The following is an 18,136-nucleotide window of genomic DNA, read 5'->3' as shown; positions in this document are numbered from 1 at the left end:
TCACTCACCCATCCACCCTACCACTCCCCACACCCTCACTCACCCATCCACCCTTCCACTCCCCCACACCCTCACTCACCCATCCACCCTTCCACTCACGCACACCCTAACTCACCCATCCACCCTTCCACTCACCCACATACTCACTCACCCATCCACCCTACCACTCCCCCACACCCTCACTCACCCATCCACTCTTCCACTCCCCCACACCCCTCAACTCACCCATCCACCCTTCCACTCCCCCACACTCACCCATCCACCATCCGAGCCTCCCCCACACTCACCCATCACCATCACTTCCCCACACCATCACGCACCCAATTGCTTAGCACCATTCGTCTGCTTCAGAGCTCTGCAGTGGCGCCACCTGCAGTTCACGGCGGCCGGACGGCCGCACAGATCGTCTGCAGCTGCCTTACGTGTGACCGAGGCCGATGGACACTCGCTGCGTTCTTCCCGATTCGAAGCTGGCCAGGGCCGCCTCGCTCCACGTGAGAACTTCCGCGTTCGCTGCAAGGAGCCAGCCTCAGAGCTGCAAAGTAAACCCACGCCGACGAGTTACTCCTCATGGGTATTCGTTAAGGTACGGTGCAACCAAGAGGAAGGGAGAGAGAGAGAGAGGGGAGAGGGAGGAGGGAGGGAGGGAGTGAGGGAAGGAGAGAGGAGGGAAGGAGGGAGGAGAGAGATAGGGAGATAATGGAGGGAGTGAGTGAGAGGGATGGAGGGAGAATGAGAGAGAGAGGTAGGGGAGGGAGTGAGTGTAAGTGGGAGTGAGTGAGTGGAGGGAGAGGAAGGGAGGGAGAGAGGGAGAGAAGAGAAATGGAGAGAGCAAGACAGAGAGAAGGGAGAGAGAGAGAGGGGAGAGAGAGAGAGAGAGAGAGAGAGAGCGTGAAGAGATTGAAGAGAGAGAGTGGAGAGAGGAGAGAGAGGAGAGCAGAGAAGAGATTGAGAGAGGCAGAGAGAGAGAGAGAGACAGTGAGGAGACATAGAATGATAAAGAGAGAGGATATCAGTCCGCAGAGATAGCAAACCTCCGCCACAGCGTATCAGTCGCGGAGATAGCAAACCTCCACCACAGCGTATCAGTCCCCCCATCTTGCTGGTTCACCCAATATAGTTTGATTTTTTTTTTTTTTTATGAATTTTGAATGCGTCCGTTGAAGTCTTCCCCACAACAAAAAATCCTGGATATAGATCTGGATCCGGATCACCACCAAAATCCGTCCGTAACCTCTTGAGATTTCCTGTTGACAGACAAAACAAACCAAAAAACAAACCAACAAACAAATCAACAAACAAACTAACAGGGGCGAAAACATAACCTCCTTGGCAGAGGTAATCATCACAAATGTGAAATTATAATCATTACCTGTTGAACCTGAAGAGATAAAAGCTAAACGCTGTACTGTGGATACGTTAAAAACAACAGTGACGCGTAGTGGAGAATTCGTCAGCTATGAAGCATGACCACTTAACAATCTAGAGCTGACTTTATCTTTCAACTGCGTAACCTTTCCCCACCTTCAAATTCACACATCCCTACTAAAAATAACCTTGCATTTAAATATAACTCAATAATTTACGCTCACATGCAAAGATAACAATAAATACACTAGGTGGCATAGGTTCATGGATACTTCAGCAGATAAGGTCTATGGTCCTGACCTCTGTTTGACCTGGCTCGTTTAGCTATTTCTGACTAATATATATATATATATATCTATATATATAATATATAATATATATAGGGTAAAGGTTAGGGTTAGTCAGAATAATAGCTAAACGAGCCAGGTCAAACAGAGGTCAGGGGGACATAGACCCTACGGGCGATATACTTCACTACAAACTATAGTGCCATTGCATTTTTATAAACCTAATTTCTACTCCCGAGAGACGACTCCCCCCTTCCCTTCCAACAACAAACCTGTCTTGTAGCTAAAGAACTGGTTCAGATCTTCAAACACTGTTTTCAACTCCCTCTGAATCACCATGCTGAAGACAAGCAAATCCAGTGTCTGCAACAGAAAACAAAGCTATGCATATGCTAGTGTTGTCAATCGTGGTAAATTCGTAATCGACCATCGGTTGGACAAATTGTTACCGATGATCGGTTACAATCGGTTACTCGGGGGTGTTGAATGCCTGCGTGTGCGTAACGTCGTGTGCATGTACGTGTGTGCATGTATGTGCTTGTTTAGCCCCGTTTACTGTTTGTTTTGCACTGTTTACTACTGGTGTGTAGAATACATGTATGTTAATAAAGGATAACTTGTATAGTAGTGTTCTGGTGTTGTTCGTTGCAATATTGTGTCAAACAATTTACTCTCAGACATTTCTTGTTCCAGTTTGACATTTATTTCGATGAAATCGATTATGGATTTTGATAACAAGCGCTTGGTTCGAGCCACTGTTCAACCGATGATCGAGTATAATCGATGATCGTGATATCACTAGCATATGCTACATGCAAAAACAAGATTACGCGTCAAATCCCCACCAACTCATCAATGTGCAAGCACTTACTTTGCTGACAAATCTTGACGTGCAATCTGCACTTCTATTATAATTATAATTATAAGTATATATTTAATAATAATTAACTTTTATTAAATATTTTATTATTTATATATTAAACTTTGACGTGCAGTCTATCCTTAAGATGCTCTATTTAGGCACGAAGGGTCGTTGTCGTATAATAGCATATAATATGTAGCGAGGTAACTATCTGATATGGTTAGGGTTAGGGTTAGGGTGTTAGGGTTAGGGTTAGGGTTAGGGTGTTAGGGTTAGGGTTAGGATTAGGGTTAGGGTTAGGGTTATGGTTAGGGAGTAGGCGTAGGCGATATACTCGGCGACACCTCGAGTACTACATATACGAAAACGACCCTTCAGCTATATTTAGTGGTCCGCGCATGATTACTCACTTCAGTATACACCGTGAGGACGTCCGAGAGGCTCACGGGGTTTTCGGAACACGATGCTCAGCCACAGGTCGTCGAGGCAAGCTTCATCTCACTTTCCAACGCCCCTGCCAGGCCCCTCCGCCAGCTCTCTCCACAACTCACGCATGACCTCGGCCACCTGTAGAGGAAAAAGATTGATCGCGCGACTTGAGGTGCCCCCCCCCGCGGAACGAGCTCGCAATAAAAACAAGAGCAATCGGAGATAGCAAACCTCCGCCACAGCTTAACAGTCCCCTATATATCTATATATAGCTATCGATCTAATTATATATAATTTGTAGTCGGGTTTAGCGTGGCGGTGACACATCATATAACCCCTACAGACAGAGAAAGCGAAACCAAGCGCGAGCGGTTAGAGAGTAAACCGCTACACTACGATCAATGATGATTCAATTTTCATCAAAATCCGTCCGTAACTTTTGAGATATCCTGTTGACAGGCAAAGAAACCAACAGGCCAACAACACACACAAACGACACGGGGCCGCGATAACAAAACCTCCTTGGCCGAGGTAAACAACACGAGCACTCCAAGAGAAAGTCCACCAATCAAATGCTAGTTCTAGCATTTTAATACATGAGCTTTCTCCCTACCGTTGATTACCACACACTTAATTAGTATATATAGTATATAAAGTCAACAATATAGATGACTACTTAGATCATGTGCTGTCCTAAGCTACCATACCAAGTATGAATGCAAGATGCAATTTTTGGTCACATACGTCAGGTTAAGCATTATGTTACATATGTATATAATAGATAATATACAATTGTTCGCGGTCATATGCAGTACATACCAATATTGACAGAGCTGCTGCATCATCCTGGTCTGTTGCCTGGGGTTGGTCTTTCATGTCACTGCTATTTGTCAATGCCTTTTGCACTTGCCCTGACTGCAATGATACTTTCCTGTCAAAGAAATTCCAGTAATCCTAATCAACATGAGCAATATAATGAGATTATATATAATATTAGATTTAGATTTAATATAAAGGCATTAACATGAATTATATAGAATCATTAAACTGCATTAAATTAATACCCGAGCGCACTAATTACGATCAAATGTTAATCATTTCGCTTCCGTGCTAACACATAGTCAAGTAACTGTGTTTATAGGCGCCGGTTTACACATTCTTACAGCAATCGTCAGACATTTCTTGCCATTTAATCATCGGACCCTACTCAGCACCGCACCAAGAAGAAAGCACCATCAAGGTCATTCTTCAATGCATTATAAATCGCTAAGCACGCATATATATACTCGTGAGATTGTAATCGTATAATCGTGACAATAACTCTACCGTTAAGGGTTCATTTACACGTACACACCTGCTGTACTGCTAGCGGTGGAAAACTTGCAGCAGAAGCAGACGGAGAAGCTGATGCATCACTGCCCGAGCGTGGTCATCATCAGCAACTGCATTCAATGGAGTGAGCTCTCTCAGCCCTTGCGACAGCCTCTACAATAGTGAAATACACACACGACGACGAGAATAAAACTAACTGGTACACGAATAAACATCATCATTAATGTAACCATACAGAGGCATGCTAGTGTGATATTGCGGTGATGATATTGCCAAGTGTGAACGACACGATGTGACATGTGATAGTGCTTACCTGTTTTGTTGTAAGCCTTACCACACTGATCATAGGATTTGGCACACAGGTTCTTTGTCATTTGTAAACAACACAACATGGCATTCTGTGAACAACAGAATTATGGTATCTAAGAACAACACATACGTGGACACATTTACATTTACATTGTACAGTTGAAATGATTCATGTCCAGATTAACTGCTGGCAAACAATCTCAAAGTCCACAATGTCAAACAAAACCAAAATATTTACATAATTTATTTATATTGAAAATGTTGAAGCATTGTTTTATGCATCAACTGGACACTTTCTGTCATTAGCGATTGACGAAATATTGCGAGTTGCATAGCTATGGTCAATGTATTAATTGAATACCAAGCAAGCATGATACAGAGCGAATAAAATATGCGTGAGTTAAATACCATATGTATATGATTATCCTGATCTTAATTTTTAAATAATGAATTCTTATTATAATAATAATATATATTATAATTATAAGCAACAGTAAGAGAGCAGCTCATAATTAGAGGGCAGATTTACTAACGTGATCCGTAATCATGAATTACATCGGTGAGTATTCACAAAATCTTAATTCGCGATTTGTCTGCTGTTTGCGATGACGTCTCAAACTGAAGGAGGTACTTACTTGGGTATTTCTTCATATACTGGAAGTAGCATTTAAGTATCCGATCATCATTGCACTCAACTATGAGGTAGTCACTTTTCTCAGCCGACTGCGAATAAAAAATGCATTATATCTTGCAATCTTTACCATGTATCTATAAGAATAATGAAATTAGATAAGCCGCACTCTGTTCAATATTTTAACATTGATTAATAAATTACCATCATTAAGTTATTCGTTTCTTTTCTGAAAACAATCTCATATCACCCCGTTTTAGTTTCTCATGGTTCCCTCCTGCGTTCCACCCATGCTCCGCGTTCCTCTTTTGATGCTTCTCTCCTCACCTGTTCAGCTCTTCTTAAAGCGTGTATTGCGAGTTTTTTGGCTCAGAAAAACTAAATATAGCTGAATATAGTCTCACCTGACAGTGGAAATATCACTGATTATTAACATTCAAAACACCAAGATTTTATGCAGTTATAGCATAGAAAAATTGATTTGACCACATCATACCAGCTCCGAATATTACCGTATGCCGACTATCCAAAATACAAATGGCGCCTTCAAACGAAGTGCATAATTAAAACAAAAGGGCATGCAATTCTGTGTGGTAAATATTATTGACTTTTTATGTCAATAATTCAGAGCACTTTCTGTCATTGTCATTACCGTGTTACTATCCGACTGGTAATCCACAAGCTTATCTAATAACAGACTTTACGCGGTATTAGTACTACACTGCTGTTACGCTAGTATGAACCTCTGTGTTTACACTGACCTGATTTCTACGGTGCGACGGTATGCATTACTGCACCGTGATAGATGTCTCGCGGCTACCGCGAGAAAGTCCGAGAGATAGCAACAGTAAACAAAACAGAACACAAAATTGTAATTGTGCATGATTTGGTGAATACGAAGGTTCCAAGGCATTTTATCGTTACTCTAGACAATTGCTGTTACTCAAGCAATAACGGTAGGTGCCATGAAAGTGGGGAAAACACTTAGAAAACTTTCGCAACAATTACTTTAACTAATCTCGTTTTAAAACTAACGCCTCAAGCGTTGCTCTCACTTCGATGGCGGTTTGGCCTACGATACGTGGATGCTTGCTCTTCAAGGAAGCATACAGGTAATCGACTGCACTCTGCGCTGCCGTCTGCGTCACACTGCATAGCTTGTTGAGCTTGCTCGCCCTGTTGCTTCCCTTCAGGCCATCGAGCTCCTGCATCACGACCCACGGCACGACCAACGTAGGACGACCCAGTCCTGAAAACACACGATGTTGTTGCGCGGTCCGTCGTGCGGGATAGATGAACACGCTACACCGCTGGAATACGTCGCAAACTTATAACATTCACTTTCTCTATCGCGTCCAGTGAGACAGCATTTGCATCTACCACTGGCAATTGTTCTCGAACTTTACTCTGTCATGTGATTTGGATCGCATGTATTACAAGTATATGTGTGTACGTGCGTGCGTGCGTGCACGTGCGTGCGTGTGCTTGTGCATGTGCGTGCATGCGTGTAAACCCCAACTACTGAAACGTTTACTGCATACCACTGATATCATGGTCCTTCAGTTCGTCGATGAATTTCAGATGATACATCAATATGTTCGTGTCCAACACGATGAAGAGACGCAGTAGATTGCGCGCGGCCGGCGCCTTGACCGGTGTAATCAACAAGCCGGAGAGCTGTCCACTCTGCACTGACCCCACGCTCTGCAGATGCTTCCTGATGTCGTGCAGCTAGTGGCAATGCAGGAACAATACGTGAACATAAAGTTGATCTCAGTTAAGCCTAGCGCAGACTTGCGACTTTTTCATTCTAGAATCGCAGTCGAAATTGCTGTGAAATCGCTATGCCTGCGGGAACGTGCAACTGCAACTCGTAGCGATTCTGGTAGCATGCAACGAGTTGCAAGAAATCAAACTGGTTCGATTTTCAGCAACTCGTCGCTCCCAATCGCTCCGAAATCGCTTGCATGCGCACACATTGTGAAGCGTGCGATCGATCGCATGCGGTTGCAGGTTGCAGCGACGAGCAACCAAAAGTCGCAAGTCTGCGCTAGGCTTTAGATCCCAAATAAGTTATATGTACTCACACTGATGACAGTGTAAGTACATATAACTTATTTTGGATCTAACTGAGATAAACCTTATTTTCATGTGAACTATAGAGATCCAATGAAATTATTCAATCAGGAACAATTCGATCAGATACAAGCACTTCTACTTACAGTTGTGTAGCTAGTGGAAATGTGGTAACGATTCGATCAGATACAAGCACTTCTACTTACAGTTGTGTAGCTAGTGGAAATGTGGTAACGATTCGATCAGATACAAGCACTTCTACTTACAGTTCTGTAGCTAGTGGAAATGTGGTAACGATTCGATCAGATACAAGCATTTCTACTTACAGTTGTGTAGCTACTGGGAATGTGGTAACGATTCGATCAGATACAAGCATTTCTACTTCACAGTTTGTATAGCTAGTGGAAGGTGTAACGATTCGATCAGATACAAGCATTTCTACTTACAGTTGTGTAAGCTACTGGGAATGTGTAAGCGATTCGATCAGATACAAGCATTTCTACTTTACAGTTGTTAGCTAGTGGAATATGTCGGTAACGCATTCGATCAGATACAGCATTTCTACTTACAGTTGTGTAGCTAGTGGAAATGTGGTGACAATACCAGTTGATGTACAGTAAACACCTTTTATAAACACATGTGCTCACACAAGCCCAAGCAGCGGTGCACCATATGAACATCTCTGCATGGGAGTCGTGGTTGGGAAGATGCAATCAACTGGATTTTTACAGCACGAAATAATAGCCAGTCGTGCGGCACTAACAATGGTATCCTACGTATTACACGATTTTTACGGTTATTGACACGTAGTAAGATTTACATCTTTTGTCACTATCCCTTCTGCATCACTGATTTCCACATCCATCGGGACTGTGTTATGGTTAGAACTGGAATTCAGGACCTCCCTGCATGCTGAAACAAAAATACTTGCTATTAATAGTGTGTTTGATATACGTCCACATCAAAAGTTTACTGCCTGTTGATTTCCATCGTGGATTAAACAATAACAACAGCTTAGATTTAAGAGTTTAGTTTAGTTATTTCAGTTTTAGAGTGAAGTTAGTTTGGATATTATTCCAAGATGTATAATCGTCCCTCATCACTTGTCTCTGTCTCTGTCTCTCTATCTCTCTATCTCTACCTCACCACCCCGTTCTCTCTCTCATTATACATACATATATATATATATATATATATATATATATATGTACACATATGCACACACTGCCGCACGCACACACACACGCATGCACACGCACACATGGTAAACATACACAGTTGTTTCAGTGAGGACGGTGCTTCCTTCAACATGTTAGCAGCTGGCAACAGTTCACAGTCCATGTCTTCAACGTCATTGGATACAGCGTTGCGAACAATAACATCCCAGGGAGATTTCCTACCTGAAATGACACAACAATACACAAAACCTGAATCTACTTGAATAATCAGACACTGACCATTATTGTGGTACTACATACAGACGAGACCGATATATTTTACATGAAACACAGTAACTAGTCTGATACATCTAATATAATAAGAATGTCCTCATTAGCCTATACAACATATAATATAAAAACTACATAGCTGTACGAGTATAACAATATTGAAACTGTTGGGTATAATGGAATTTAACACAAATAGTTGCATGTTCATAAATTAAGCTATGTATCTCACATTACTATCTACGGTATTCAGAAAGTTATTAGACAACACACCTGTAGACGTGCAAAATTTAAACTGATTCACACATTTTGCTGCGGCTGCATCACTATCTTGACGTAGAGTTTCTCTGCTACCTGTCCTCTTGGTTTCTTGTATGGACTCTGCCAGTAGTGCAGAGAGAAAATTGCTCCTTGGCCCCGAATTCCCATCATCTCGCTTTTGGCCTGTAGCGACATAAATCGCGTCAATCCTCAAGCAGTTCAAAGAAATTTCTAGAAATGCATACATGAAACAACTTGACTAGTACTTGCTTACCAGAGTTGAAAATGTTCAGGCTACGTCACTTCATCTATTACCCAACACGTTTCGTAGCGACCATACATAAAGAAACCTACTATGTTTTGGTGATTTGACTACGTATTGTACAAACTCAGAATGGTACCAGAATTTCTATTGCAATTTCCAGAATCTCTACTTATATTTAGAAATTTTTTAACGATCATTGTCGTACCGGCTAACTTGAATTTCTTTAGTATGGTGGGTGTCCAATCACTGCTGTATAAAGAAGGTTTTTCCAGGTCTACCTCTTCAGTCTTTTGCGCGAAGGTTTCTGTTGGCACAGATGAGGCAGAGCTGATAGATGGACTATCTCTGGAGTCTAAAGCAGAACTTTTCACCTTCTTTTTGCACATTTTCTTTTTCTTGTTTACCACTAGGCTTTTTGAAGACAGGGGCAAAAGAGACCTTTCTGATGGGCTGTATGTAGCTGATACTATAGAAGAATGCTGAATCTTGGTCTCTTTGTCCTTATCTGCCTTCGTTTCTGTACACAGAGCTGAAAGTAATCTGTCTGCTGTACTGAGTGTCGATCCACTGGTCTTTGAAGGAGATTTTGCCATCTGCAGCACCTTCTTCTTCAGTACTCCACTTTCACCGGACAAATTAGAATTACGGCCCTTCTGGGAGACAGATGTGACATCCCATCTGCTAGGTTTACTAATCAGTTTATTTTTCCTCCGGTTCCACGTGATTTGCAATATTTTATTCTCGATCGCCGACACGTTTCTTGAGGAGGGCAGCGACGATTCTGACAGTACCGTTGGGGTCTGCTGACGCGCAGTCTCGGCTGCTGAAGATTTACAATCTTCGCCTACAGACGCACTAGTTCTTCTAGACACGTCCAGCCGAGCATCTTCCGAATGTTTTCCATCCTGAGCCGAAGATTGCTTCGGCTTCCCGGAAGAGTCGGTTACCGCGGGAACGGGTCTCCGTTTCAGCGGCATTCGCAAACTTTCGCATGCGAATGATGCAGCGTTCCGACTACCCGGTGACTTAGTTCCGACTTTCACTCGAGGACTGGTGACGTCTGAAGGCTGCTTACTTACAATGGGAGCACGAAATTTATAAGGCTTTGCTATGTGCACACCATTAGTCTCCCTAGATTTTTGTCCATCGCTATAGACTTTTAAAACACGTTTGTCGGGGATTCCTGTATCCTCGCCATCTGAAATTAAAACTAAAAGAGCCTTCTTGGAAGATTTAAGCTTCTTGCTTTCACTTTTAGTCATCGTTGAGGAGAGGTCAGATATCACTTTTTGATTAGGGGAGCCATATGTTGGATCATTATGTTTTGATTTTTTACCCTTTCCAATTTCATTCGCATTGCTACTATCACAGCTATGTCGTTTGCCTGGCATCATCAATGCCCTTGGTACTGGCTTGAAGCTGCCGCTTCGTTGACTGCTTAGACTTTTTTTACGTTCAAGCGTGGAACTTCCACCTGCAATCACTTCTTTCTTGTCGTCAATGGGTTTCCATCTCGCAGTAGGAGAGACGCACTTGTCTACCTCCGCAGCTTTTTTGTTCAAACCACTATCGAGCCGAGGATCGTCCCACGTCGACGTACGAGTGATCGCGTTGGCATAGTAGACGAGGTTAGGGTGAGACCTCGAGCGTTTCGCAACCCAGCCAGGCGGCAACGTTGCCTCCGACATCGTCGCAAAGTGGTGGCGACCTCTAGGAATGCCAAACTTGTGATGCTCACCTGTTTCAAAAACAGCTGTTAATAAACACATTGCATCAAAATGTGGTTGTAGCAAAGAGCCTATATTGATCAATATAAGCTCTTTGGTTGTAGTGACGACTATTATGACTGCGTTGTGAAAGCACATAATTTTTAAGTAATTAATTAACATCACACCAGTGATGAACTATGGCAATAGTGCAGTATACATGATGTACGTGCCACTTTGGGTACAGTTTAGCCTACACAACCCGCACTGCCTAAAAGGTTAACCATTGTCGGTTGTATGGCATATTATTGTAGTCCACCACCACAACAACAACTTATTTAGTATTCCTATTTATAATATCATAAGCACTGCAGTGTTCTCCCCAGGCCCCTAATGCACGTTGGGTCCGATATGAGCTCACTACATCAAGCTAATAGTAATACACTTGGACTGCCATAGTACTATATACTAGTATAGTGCCATAGACTATATAGTACTACGGCTACGCTACAGTACGCTACGCCACACGCATGCTGCTCCACAGGCACTTGGAGCGTTTCAATAAATTATAATGCTAAATAAATATGAAATCTATATTTAATTACTACCAAAGTCTTAATGTTTCTCTACTCTCTTTCACCTATTATTGCCGACAATTTCCTGTAAATGCCGCCCAAATGCTCATCTGCAACACGCTGGCTGCCGCACGCTAGCTGCTGCACACTGACGCTCATAGGGTCTATGTCCCCCAGGGTACTGCCGGAACGTACCATGGTAACTATTTGATATGGTTAGGGTTAGAGTTAGAGTTAGGGTTAGGGAGTAGGCGACTCCCTAGACTCGTTAGTGGAGTAGAAGAGGTACGGTCCGGCATATTAGATAGTACCAGGGTACGTTCCGGAACATTCCGGTATACCGGACCGTACCCAGGGTACGTTCCAGCAGTAACCTGGGGGACACAGACCCTCTCAGCCACACTGACACATAAATATATAGCTATGGGGAAAAATTCTCACACGTAGCAATGGTGAGAAACAGTCGGAAACGGGCGAATAGTGTCGCTTCAACACAGTTTTTACCACACTTCCTGTGAACTCACATAATATTTCTCAGTTAAAATGAGTCGAAATGAACAAAAAACACCCTCAACAACACCTCTCTCGATTTTAAAGGGGTTACCCCCACATTGACGAAAGTGACATAGGTTTCAATCGGGCCGTGCTCTCTCTACGGGCCCCTAGCCCTAGGGAGTCTAAGCCCTATCCGGCTATCGGCTATCCTTGAACCTGTCGTACCCAAACTTGGAATCTACACAATCTCGAGACTGTGCAGCGATTGTGCTGCCCAAACTGCAGATTCCCTAGTTTGGCTGACCAATCTCAAGATTGGGCAAACTGAAAACAGTCGGTGATTCAACAACCGCTCATAGACATAGCGAGTGTGTGGTGGGCGTGGTGCAAACTAGGAGTAGGAAGAGATTTATCTCACATTTATCCAATTATTTATTATAATCATTTAATATTTATACAAAGGTGTCAAACACATTGAGGAAAGAAGGTTATAGTTATGATAACATTTGAAATCCTAATAATCATATGTTTGTGCAAGCTCTGTTTACCTCTGTTTGCCCAATCTCAAGATTGGTTGCCCAAACTGCGCTGAAATTCCAAGTTTGTGCAAGATTCCAAGTTTGGGCACAACAAACCCGCTACTCAGCCTGCTGCACTGCCACTGGCACAACTGCCTAATAGCGAAAGGACATTACAATTTACAGATATAATGGTCACGTACTGAATCATTTTGAAATATTTTTACATATATATGATATAGGCTATAGCACTAAATTAGTAAATACTAAAATAGTATCCAATCCAACTTACTCACTCATGACGCAAACCTGTTTCCGGTTTACACTCTGTGTGACTTCCGTTGAACATTTGATATAGAGGGCAGTTGCGGTTCTTCGTGAAAATGCAAATGGAAACGAAAAGTCTTCAGCAGCAGCAAAGTGAACGAAATTTAGACGCTAAAATACGTTTAAGTGGCAAAATCCAACGGAACATTGACGACGTTGCTAGCTTTGGGAAGCAACTATTGAAAGGCGCAAAGGCAACCGAGGTTAGTGTAGGTTAGCTCTAGTACTATAGCCCGCGGATCGCTGCCTGCCTGCGCGCTAGCTGCTAGCTGCTAGATGCTAGCGGATAGCTGCGGAGAGGCCTGCGGCAGCGATCCGCGGGCTATAGCCTACTAGAGCTAAGTGTAGGTGTGCATGCACTGTGTACTTGACTACTGACAGTACTGTCAGTAGGTATTGACTATTAGTATTATTGTATTCAGTGACAGTGACAGTCACAGCCTCAGGCACTTGGAACGTCTCAATAAAAAAAATTAATGGTAACTCCACTCGGGTCAGTAATGCCTGTCACAGTGAGTCCATATGTTATTGTCCACTAATTTTAGCAGATATAATTTTTTGATAATGACTCAATGAGGGAAGCCACAGCACTCAGTGCTATGATTAAATATAGGATAGATACACACATGACACATGATACCAACGCTGGTCTCGCCACCTGTCGATGACTCAGGAAAACTGCTATAGGTAGGGGAAATTTAATTCGAATTTTAAAATTTAATTCAAACAATGCAAATAACAATGCATAAATGCAATAACATGAATAACAATGCGTCGCACAAGCAATAGTGCCCGCTCATGCGGGCACTATTGTTTCATAGTACCTGCGACGTTATCCAATGGAATTTCAACGATTTATCACGTGATGCACTAATACTAATAGTCTATATTGTCTGTAACAAGGCAGTGCACCTGTCTTGTGTGATAGCTATGTAACAGGCGTGGGACAGGCACGTCTTGGCTATACTATAGTTACGTAATATAATACAATTACTGCCCTTGGATGAGGTCAATCCACGCGTCTGTTTATCTGCAGGCACCAATATTCACTAAAAGTAGAGTCTATATTCGGATGATGTGGAGACGATTGATCCAATCTGGTCTCTCTTTATATGGCAGATAGTTTTTAGGTGGTCAGACTACAGAATTTTTTGAATATGTAAATTTTTGTAAGTGTGTCGCTGTACTGCCTGTACTGCAGGTCCTTGTTGTTCTAGTAGAAATCTAATGTCAAGCACAGGAAGGAGTTGATTACATAAAAACTATTGATGACTCGAGCCAAATACTTTTGTGATAATATAGTGATGACTTATCCACCCGGCCCCCCACTCAGTGTTATTATAGGGTACGCATATGCTCGTTCCCTCCTTTGAAAGCACCCCCTATCTCAGGACTGCCAAAATTTGGAACCTCCCTTTCGCGGGCTTTTGCGGGGTTTTCCTGCTTGGAGACCCCCCTAAATCCGGGAACTAGAGGGGCAATATTTTTTACTTTCAAAATGAAATAAACCTGAATGAGCTTTCAAAACTACCAGGAATTTCAGGAATTTGATCCCGCGGATTTTATAAAGTTTTCTATGATATTCAAGATGAAAGAGAGAGAGGGAAAAACAGGCCCTTTTTAAAGAAATCTCCGGGTGAAAAGTCAAATACACCCCTTTTTAGCATCAATCTGACATAGTCAGATGCAGCTTGTAGAATCGCTTGATCGTCCGTGCCGTCCGTCCGTGCGTCCGTCCGTGCGTCCGTCGGGCGTCAACAGTTGGGCAGCAAATCTTAAACCGCTCGACGCTACGTCACGATATTCGGATGTGGGGGGGTATCCGAAAACGAGTTGGATGTCGAAGCTGGGGGTCAAAGGTCAAAGGTCAAGAGGTGTAAAAGAAGGGGGAACATTCACTCCTTAACTTAAGGTATATGGAGAAAATGCAGAATTGCGGCACAAATCTAAACGGCTCGACCTAGGCTCGTGATAGTCGGTGCTATAGCATCATGGTAGGAAAAGCCATCACTGGCTGCCGAATATGAGGTCACAGGTCAAAGGTCAGTGGGGCACAGGGCAGATTTTAGAACATTTTCTGAGGGACATGGTCTGACGGACAGCGATTGAAAAACTTTTTGTTTCAGCGGTGACCTAGCATTTTATGGCTTTATTGAAAGGACCATGAAATGTCCCTTCGCTTGACATTGCGAAGAGTAAGTGTCGGATAACCTTTTGACCTCAAGAAAGAGGGTTAAACTTGGATTTGTTTGACTGTCCTGTTAGAAAGAATTTGACTGCCGGGTTTGCTAGTAGAATCTATACATGCCTGGATGTATGAGGCTACAATGTCACAGTGAAATTTCAAAAGCTAAATTTGGTTAAAGAAGGTGTATGTTCCTTAAATCGTATAATTTCTTATGTCATTCTGTACTGTCAGTATGTTACATGTAACGTATGCACTGGTGGCTGCAGTTTTTGCCTGCGTTAATTGGTTGCAGTGGCAGCTCTCTATTGCAATTTGCAGCTGTAGGCTTGCGTAGGTAAATGGATGAGTGCTTACCTATTCTGTCTTGCCAAATAGTTGTTGGCTACTACGAATGATGGAGGCTTCCATCTTTAATCTGAAGACACTTAAACGTACGCGCCATCTCGTGGCAACTTTCATAACGATCCCAACGAACATTCTTTTGAGAAGGTTCCTGATACCATCCCTGTGCATTCCACTTCTTCGGCGTGTATGTGAACACATTTGGGACTAACAGGGTTTACTAGAATCCCTCCACTCCACCACAGAGTCACCGCAGTAGACGTTAGATGAGCGCTGTCTGCCTATGCGGCACTTGTTTACAATTCTTGGGCCGGCATTTTGTGTGCCGCGAAAAATACCCCTTTACCAGAGATTTTGGGAACGCGCATGCGATCCTCCGACCTCGGAGTGAGGGGGCCGGCTTATCCATAATATCCAAGTGAGTGCCAATGACAGATAATTTTATTTGACTAGAGGAACTTTGTGGAAGCTTGTTGGTTCAGCATGGAATCAGTCTTTCTGAAACTCACAATGCTTTTTGGTTACTTTCAGGTACTAATTCACACGTTGGAAAACTTTGCTATTCTAGAACATTCAGTAGCTAATTGTGATGCGGTAAGAACATTTGTTTTCGTTGCATTTTCAGTGTTTTAATTGGTTTAGCAGGTAGATTCAAAAAAATTGTTTTTTGATGTTTGTAGATGCTGGCACTGCATGTGAAAACAGTATCATGGTTGATCACTGATAGCTTCAAGATGTGATTTTCAGTTTACATATATCTGTAGTCTGATGTAATATAAACGTGTTCTTCATGTGTCATGGCAGCACTTTACATATTGCAAGTACGAACACTAATTAGTATTCATTAATGAGATTCTGAACAGGTGCTGTTTCCCATCGATTTCAGAGCCTCAAAAAGATGCAGCTGTTAGCAACCCATTTGCATTTACAGTAAGTAATCCTGCATTTTCCTACTTATTTCATCCTGTGAATTATTAGTTCCTTCAGTAGCGCCAATCTTGCTGTTCGAATCCTGACATGGCTTGCTTTTAATCCATTACTATAAATGACCAATTAGTTTATATTTTTATTCATCTATGTTAGCGAGTAGTACAGTTTTGCTATTTTATGTAATGTATATATACATAAACATGTTTCTGAGCAGGTTTTTAATAAAATATATATTGAATTCATTTCAGACAGGAAGCCATTGAAAAGAGGTAAGCTCTCATATATCAGGCGATCGATGCTACACGCATTTCCGAGATAGCTTTTAGAGTAGAAAATTCTAGAAACAGCTGCTAAAATTAAGCTGTATTGATCCATTAGATAGGTTTTGTTCATAAAAGTGCATGGCTACACATGTCTACTTATTTCTACAGTGCCCAAGTGATAGACGAAGTGAGGGATCATGCTAGAGCGCTCGTACACCCACGCATTCCATCGCTATCCAGTGTATGAGCATAGCAGATTCAGGTGAATTGATACGCGGATTGACACGGTCCTCTTTATGCCCTCAGGATAGATACTGTATGTAGAAGCATTCACTGAACCTACGCGTGCATGCACGTTGCCCAGGTGCAATTGCGATCGCAAGCAAGTTGACCTCTTAAGATCAGCTGATGCAATTAAACCCGAACATAATAGCAACTCGGGGGGTAAACAGCAAAAGTGGTTTTCACAGGCAGCTGACTGCTGAAACAGGTTTCGTAGTACACATTATCGGTCCATGATGTAATTAATTTAATGTCGATCAGCTTTACAAAAAAATCCATTCTCGATCGGAAACGAAAAGTCGGCAATGAATTTCGCGGCATTATGCGAAACTTGCGCGCGATTTCGGAGAGAGCGCATTAGATAAACGCGCACGAGAGAGAGAGAGAGACGAGTTTTGACGTTGACATGACATGTTTTCAGGGCGAGGTCAGTGCGCGGGGACACAGCGTGAGCAGCGATGGATTCGCCGCAGAACGCGTCTCAGCAGCTGAAGCAGCAGCAGTTGAAGCAGCAGCAGCAGTTGAAGCAGCAGCCGCAGCTGAAGCATCATCCTCAGCAGCAGCAGCAGCAGCAGCAGCAGCAACAGCAGCAGCAGCAGCAGCAACAGCAGCAGCAGCAGCAGCAACAGCAGCAGCAGCAGCAGCAGCAACATCAACAGCAGCAGCAACATCAACAACAGCAGCAGCAGCAGCATCAACAACAACAACAGCAGCAGAAGCAGAAGCAGCAGCAGAAGCAGCCGGGGCGCGCCGTCAAGGAGTGGCTAGCCGAGTACAAAGCTCTCGCCGCGAGCGAGGTTTCCACCTACGCCGCCTCCACCGCCGCCGCCATCGCCGCGGGCGACGAGGGCAGCAGCGAGCTCGCCGCGGGGCTCTCCCGCATCCTCGGCGACCCCGACGACGACGCGCGCGATCCCGTCTGCCACCAGCTGTTCGACTTCTACCGCTCGCCCGAGCCGGCCCTGCGGCGATTCGCGCTGCAGTTCGTTCCCTCGCTCATCCACGCCTACCTGGACGCTGTCACCGAGGGACGCAAGAGCGCGTGCGCGAGCGTCGAGGTGCTGCTGCTCGGCATGTACAATCTGTCGGCGACGGACGACGACGAGGCGGCGCGGCCGCTGCGGGTCCCCGCGCTCTCGCAGCCGTCCGTCTACCACGAGCGGCTGGCGGCGGGCGAGCACCACGCCGCTCTCACCGAGCACGCGCTCTCGCGCTACGAGTCCACGAGCGCGCGCCGTCGCCGCC

The 18,136-nt window shown here is 43.7% G+C and overlaps 2 protein-coding genes across 2 annotated transcripts in view; one reads left to right on the top strand and one right to left on the bottom strand.

Annotated features, from left to right (window-relative positions):
- Positions 1-12,892, bottom strand: part of LOC106816347 — a 23,418-nt gene extending 10,526 nt beyond the window's left edge. The window contains exons 1-8 of the mRNA XM_014820924.1: positions 12,852-12,892; positions 9,471-11,003; positions 9,013-9,183; positions 8,569-8,694; positions 8,115-8,206; positions 6,760-6,949; positions 6,274-6,467; positions 5,223-5,310 (exon numbers count right to left, since the gene is read on the bottom strand). Coding sequence (XP_014676410.1) covers positions 5,223-5,310; positions 6,274-6,467; positions 6,760-6,949; positions 8,115-8,206; positions 8,569-8,694; positions 9,013-9,183; positions 9,471-10,953 — 2,344 coding nt within the window. The 5' untranslated portion in view covers positions 10,954-11,003; positions 12,852-12,892. The remainder of the gene's footprint in view (positions 1-5,222; positions 5,311-6,273; positions 6,468-6,759; positions 6,950-8,114; positions 8,207-8,568; positions 8,695-9,012; positions 9,184-9,470; positions 11,004-12,851) is intronic.
- Positions 12,893-12,945: 53 nt separating this feature from the next.
- Positions 12,946-17,498, top strand: LOC106816349. The gene is made up of 6 exons (XM_014820927.1): positions 12,946-13,089; positions 15,948-16,010; positions 16,303-16,346; positions 16,595-16,615; positions 16,778-16,871; positions 17,313-17,498. The coding sequence occupies exons 1-5, from the start codon at positions 12,949-12,951 to the stop codon at positions 16,854-16,856; spliced, it is 348 nt and encodes a 115-aa protein (XP_014676413.1). The 5' UTR covers positions 12,946-12,948; the 3' UTR covers positions 16,857-16,871; positions 17,313-17,498.
- Positions 17,499-18,136: the final 638 nt, after the last annotated feature.

Source organism: Priapulus caudatus, unplaced genomic scaffold (genome assembly GCF_000485595.1).
Source record: "Priapulus caudatus unplaced genomic scaffold, Priapulus_caudatus-5.0.1 Scaffold1355, whole genome shotgun sequence".
Taxonomy (NCBI): domain Eukaryota; kingdom Metazoa; phylum Priapulida; class Priapulimorpha; order Priapulimorphida; family Priapulidae; genus Priapulus; species Priapulus caudatus.
This window is presented reverse-complemented; position numbering and strand designations above follow the sequence as displayed.